At 34.1% G+C, this 6,428-nt stretch overlaps 1 protein-coding gene across 1 annotated transcript; it reads right to left on the bottom strand.

Annotated features, from left to right (window-relative positions):
- Positions 1-830: 830 nt before the first annotated feature.
- Positions 831-4,064, bottom strand: LOC125218148 (uncharacterized). The gene is made up of 7 exons (XM_089070244.1): positions 3,777-4,064; positions 3,633-3,699; positions 3,503-3,549; positions 2,932-3,019; positions 2,160-2,293; positions 1,739-1,837; positions 831-1,110 (listed from the first exon to the last, which is right to left on the bottom strand). Exons 1-7 carry the CDS (start codon positions 3,996-3,998, stop codon positions 1,039-1,041), a joined length of 729 nt encoding a protein of 242 aa, XP_088926370.1. The 5' UTR covers positions 3,999-4,064; the 3' UTR covers positions 831-1,038.
- Positions 4,065-6,428: the final 2,364 nt, after the last annotated feature.

Below are 6,428 nucleotides of genomic sequence, written 5' to 3'. Positions count from 1 at the left end.
GTGAGGGATTTAATTAAAAAAAAGAAGGAAAAAAAAGAGAAAAAAGAATAAAATCTTCATTCTGAAAAATTGGCATGCCGATCCCTTATTACGAAAGGTCCGCGAATTGAATCCTATATTTCGAAAGGTCAGCGAAATTAATCCCATATTTCGAAATTTCTCTTTTTTCACATCTACTTTATTCTCAATTACTTTATTCTCTCTTTATCTCTCTATCTTTTTCATTTTCCACTTTACTCTCTCTTTACTTAACTCACCTAACACAATATTTCTTAATCTCCATGCCGAAAAGAAACGCCTCAATTACTATGGAATAGGAGTATATAATTATTTAGTTGAAGTGTAATGAAATTTGAAGACAAAGGTCATCGTATGCGCGAATTCACGCGCACTAGATTCACGACCAACTTGCGATTTAATGGCCGTACGAGTTTTGAAGATTGGGCAATGGGCTTTAAAAACCCCACATCATAAAACTCTAGCACTGTTAAAATTAAACGGCCCAGTCAATTTTTGTCAATAAATTAGATCAAATCATCAAAGTGTCTAGGGCTTAAAGCTAGTAAGAATAACTTTATAAAAACTCATAAATGGTCATATATTTAGGACACAAATATTTTGACCAAGGTTTAATTAAAGGGCTTAAGTTACTGATTCAACTAAAATCACGGTTACATTTAAATGACTCCGCCGAATTTGAGTAAAATGGAACAAATTCATAATGTTCAGGAGTTAGAAACAATCAAATTAATCCATACTATTCTAACTAAAATCATAAAGTGACCATGTGTTCAAACAAAAATGAAAAAAAAAATATGTGGAGCCAACGATCAAATAACAAATGAATACATATATGGAGCCAACGATCAAATAACAAATGAATACACCATCCCATATATATGACATTATCTACAATAAGTTGTTCATCCATAAGTAGATATGATTAGGAACATGAGTATATTGCTGGGATGACATCAATATCAATATGAGTGAATCAAGTAAGAGATCAACTCTTTGCTTACCCAAGAAACAAGTGCATTACTTCTTTGAGTAATCCCTTGGCCCAAATATGGTTGTTCCGATTCTCACGCTAGTACTACCCATTTCAATCTGCAAGCAGACAAAGATAGTTAATTGACCAATGCAGCAGCAATCCATATAACATTTGTCTTATAATAACCTGCTCTATCTAGAAGAATAGAACTATGTTTAGTTTCAACAAGCAGCATGATTAGCAGTCTCTCCAAGAAGAATTGTAAAACTAGACTATTTAGTTTAGCATGGATGTCAATCGAGTGAATCACGTCAGCTTGTTGATCTATATAGTTTGGCCAATTCGAGCTCGATTTTCTTTGAGCCAGAAATTATTGGTCCTAAGCCCTAACCCTGTTGCAAGCTGGCTTGCCAAATCAGCAAGTCTACAATATACTTTACCTTGTTATTTATTTCATATTATTCCTGGTCTATTAGAAAAAATGATAGTAGTATTATAGTTTACTATGATAAAATAATTAAAATGTGACAATGAGGTGAATAGCAAGTATCAACACATTGCCCTGTTTAAGATGTAGAAGCTGGTATGCAAGTTTATCCTAAACTACATAACAAATTTATCTTATATGATATCAATATAGCCACTTGATCTCTAAACAAAATCTAGTTCCACAAACATTATGAAAAATAGTCATTATAAAACTAATAAGTATGCAACTCATCAAAAGTGGAATGCAGAACTTACCGCTTGCTCAAAGTCACCAGACATGCCCATTGATAACTCACACTGGGATTCCGTGATTTCAAGGGCTTTGCATACCTCAGCTCTACAGTTCAATAAAGTCTGATGCATTGCGAAGGTACTCATCCATTAGAATTCTAGATGAGTACTCACAAAAAGAGAAAAAAAATGTTAAAGAGTATGACTGCTTATCAAGACATATATATATATTTGTGAAACAACCTATGACATCAATGCCATAAAACTACTGAGGAAATTAGAGATAAATCGCTTATCTCTAAAGGAAATATAAAACAGTGGTTGTGCATAGCACTATCTAGGCTTTGATATCAATTTGATGACAAGAAAGTATGATGATACACAAGTGCAAAAATTGAAATTTATGCCTGATAAAAGATCAAAACGAAATTAACAATGATATTACCTTGAAGTTCTCAGGGGTTGATGTGTAGTCTGGCATCCCAATCGTCATTAATCCAGAAAAAACGAGATTTGGGCAGCCTAGCCTCACATGCTTCACAAATTCTACACATTCGGATGGATTTAGACCGGATTTTGCTGCATAATCCATTGAGAAAAGAATCAGTGTCCATGAAAGCATTAATAATATACCAAGATTTATGGTATCTTAAATTTAGATTAACAAAACAGAGTAGCTTTCTCAAATTGTTTAATATTATCTGGCATGCCTAAATAATTAGAAGCAAGTTACAGATGATAATGGCACATCCAACTTGCCACATACAGTATATTATTATTGTTTCGACTTTCGAACAGGTATGTTGACAGTCAGCTACTAAACTTGAATTGATGTGATCTTAGAGCTCGTTTACACTACGTATACCATCAGTGGGAACTTTGCTTTTTGTTCTTATTACGCTTTTCGTTCACTTTTTCTATCACATTTCCATTACCAACTAATTCATTGGACGAGACATCTTAGGTAGCTAATGGACTCGTTCAAACTGTAGCTATAGCATTCTCTAAGTATCTCCTGAATCGTCTAACTCATCAAAGAGCCTCTCCTCAAACTTGGTAAGAAAGCAAATAGTTCATTCTGGTGGATTTCTTCCCTGATGATAGATCAGCTTAAAGGGAGTTCCCACCCATCTTAAACAATTCAAAATTGCCCAATATTTCCCCCCAGATCAAACTAATCATTCCATCAATTTGAAATTGATGATTTCATCACTCACATGCTTCTCCGCTTGTGTTGACTTGAACCATGACCTTCAGGGGCTTCCTTCCAATACTCGAAACTACACGATCAAGATTATTGGCAACCTGTTTATTAGATTAAACACCATTAGTGTTCCTCAAACTGAATTAAACCTTGTATCTGTACCAAAACTCATATCTAATTTAGAGCACAAAATTTGCACGGTACTACAGTTTTGAAAGGAGAACAAGCAGAAAGACGTAAATCCAACAACATATGAGTATCAGATTAGACATCACATAGCACTTTTTCCTCTATCTTCTTCTTTGCATACCACATTTCAGCAAACTTTTCAAAAACTTAAGATAATAGTAAAAGGAAGCAAAATGGGTGTGAGTTAGACTTATAGATTACAATGCCAAAACTTAGCTGGTAAACAATGTTTATATCAAAAATCTCATTGAAACATCAATGCAAATCTTACAGAAGCTCTCTTCGTAATTGAAATTTATGCAAACTGGAACACATGAAACTATTTTACTTGAGTTCAAGGAAATACTATATCATCACAAAAGTTTATTATTCAACTGAACTAATTGCTTTTATACCTTCTCAGTGTCAACGCCCTGAACCATGGCCAGATGGGGAACAGCAGCTTCACATAAAATAAGGCATTCAACTCAATTAAAGCAATCTCAATAACAATAATCGAACTTATGCATAGCTAATATGTCATACTCAGCAGCGCTTTCGCTTTGTTGCTCTGCAAATGGCCGACGAAATGCCACTCAATGTCTTCAGGCAGCTATCATCAGATAAAACACGCGTTAATTATCATCAAACATCACAATCTATATGTATGTTGAAGATAAAGAGATGAACCTGAGGGGCTTTTTCGATAATTTCCTGGACATAGTTTTCGCCGAAACATCTATGGCCGACGGCGTAGAGTTGGTCAATGAGGGACAGAGGTTTGGTCTTGCTCACTGCAACCACCCTTACATCATCGGCGCGGCGGCCGGATCTCTCCGCCGCGATTCGGACACGGTGAAGCACCGCCCGCAGCGCCGGCACTACTACGCCTTCCACGGCCGGAGTCGCCATCGTGTGGGGATGATAAATGGAAGGCTGAAAATTAAAATGGCAACATATTTCTGGCAGTGGAGATTTCTCAATTTATTCGTAATTATGCCATTTTTAGTGATTGTAGCTCAAGGGGGGTCAAAAGATCTCTCCAAATTCACTGCAAACGTAAAAAGCTCATTCTAACTTTATTCATATGGTAAAATTCACAATCACAGAGTACTATATTAGTGGAAGAGAGTTCGAGTTGAAGGAGAGAATTCGTAATAAAGGATTGATTTCACTGACCTCTCGAAATTTAGGATTAAATTCGCTGACCTTTCGTAATTTGGGATCGTGGCATGCGTATTTTTTAGAACAAGGGATTTCTGATTTTTTCCCAATTTTCTATTCTTTTTTAATATTATCTCCCTCCCTCCATTTATCAATTGACTAAATCACTCCTCAAATATTTTACCTAAATTCTACAAAATCAGCCCTCAAATATTATACCTATATTTTAGAATATCAGCGCCGTTTTTTTCAAACACCCGCCTTTTTTCTGTTCCAAGCGCTTCTCTTCTCCACCCTCCTTCACAGCGCCTCCACCCTCCTCTTCCGTCTCTCCAACTCAAAGCAGCGTGAATCTGTAAGGAATCAAAAATACATATACATATGTGTCTGTATATGTAATATACATACATACATACATATTTGTTTGTTTTGTGGAAGTAATCACAGAGGAGGAGTTTTAATGGTTACTTTTTCGGATTTTTTTAAAAAGAATCCTCATAAGTAAATACATGATGTTTCTGGATGGTATATGATAAATACATGTTTATGGATTGCTATGGTAATTGATAATTGTCTTGAACAAAATTATTATTTAAAAGACTAAAGTTCACGTAAAATATTTTGTAGAGCATGGCAAATTTTGTACACATTTTATAGAGACGACAAATTTTGTATACATATTGTAGAGACGGCAAATTTAGGCAAATTTAGGCAATTGTTCACATTTTGTAGAGACGACAAATTTTATAGAATTTAGGTAAAATATTTGAGGGGTGATTTAGGAAATTGATAAATGGAGGGAGGGGGATAATATTAAAAAAGAAGAGAAAAAGGAGAAAAAATCAGAAATCTCTTGTTTTAAAGAATACGCATGCCACGATCCCAAATTACGAAAGGTCAGCGAATTTAATCCTAAATTTCGAGAAGTCAGCGAAATCAATCCCTTATTCCGAATTCTCTCGAGTTGAAGATGGAGGCGATGCGCCTTCAGACGACATTTTGAAACTTATGTTCAATGTCAAATTTATACTACTAAAATAATTAAATTAATGATAATCTATTGATTAATTTAATACTATTTAATTTAATTAATTATTAATTTTATCAGGAATTGTCTAAATTGAAAATTCAAAAGTTTAATTTTTAACTAATGGAGTATAAGGAGATTATCGAAGTATAACTGATATTAAATACATAACTACATGACACAAATTTAGTTAATAATTTTAGTTTACTAGAGTATAATTTATAGTGAAGTATTTACTCCGTAAAATATATAGTTCACTGTAATGATGTTTTGATTAATTCCGTGTTTTTAAATTCGGGTTGTGAATTAAAAGATCTTTATAGTGAACTAAATCGATCTTATAGTGAACTAAATTCATTTTTTTCCTAGTTATGCATTTAAGTAATGTCTGCCCCATATCACTATTCGTGGAGACAGTAGAGTATATATCGTAGATTACATATATTTAAACAATATATTCTCCTTGTCCCATAATTGTCACACCCAACCCTATCTGTCGTGACTACTTATAGTAAATAAATTCAAATTTTAAAATAAGCAATCCACGTATTATATAATTTCAAAAACCAACATTCATCAAGTACATATTTCAGAACATTCTGATCAGTAGTGAGACCATCTCACCACTCTATATACTAATACTTTTATCTACATGCAAAAATAATGCGGACGAGAAGGTTGCCACAATGCGTCAGCCGCCGATCCTGATAACATGTGGAGTTCCAATGACTCACGTCAACCCAAAAGGTATACTAATATCTTATTCCTGAAAAATATTAGTGGTTTATATGAGCCACTACTCAGTGTATATAAACCTTACCTTTAATTTCGCATCCCAGATATCAATATATTCTTTGACCAATATATATATAACAATAACCAACAAATATTAGAAACAATTTCATGTACATATGCATATGCCACACTATTCAGTTTATTATTCTGTGACAAATCAAGCCTGACATCTGCCAGTGCTGGGGTTTGGTGCCCCTTGCACAGCGGAAGACTTGTACAAAACAAATAAATCAGATAAAGATCTATTTGACCGATTATGGGATTAATCAATTCACATGTTAAACAGATAATTGCATGCTAGAACGCAAATAATTCATGCTCAAAAAAAGTAAATCCTAAAACATGAATCCTACGGT

The sequence above is a fragment of the Salvia hispanica genome, chromosome 1 (assembly GCF_029641045.1).
Source record: "Salvia hispanica isolate PSC_SH4W2 chromosome 1, Shi_PSC_v1, whole genome shotgun sequence".
In the NCBI taxonomy this organism is placed as follows: Eukaryota; Viridiplantae; Streptophyta; class Magnoliopsida; order Lamiales; family Lamiaceae; genus Salvia; species Salvia hispanica.
The sequence above is the reverse complement of the archived record's forward strand: the minus strand, read 5'-3'. Positions and strand labels throughout refer to the sequence as shown.

Excerpts from the sequence above, each read along its gene's own strand:
- LOC125218148 (XM_089070244.1), bottom strand. The coding sequence starts at position 3,998 with ATGGCGACTCCGGCCGTGGAAGGCGTAGTAGTGCCGGCGCTGCGGGCG. Across the intron at positions 3,550-3,632 it reads CAAAGCGAAAGCGCTGCTGA|CTGCTGTTCCCCATCTGGCC; the intron begins GTATGACATATT and ends TTTTATGTGAAG. Across the intron at positions 1,838-2,159 it reads CAACCCCTGAGAACTTCAAG|ACTTTATTGAACTGTAGAGC; the intron begins GTAATATCATTG and ends GCAATGCATCAG.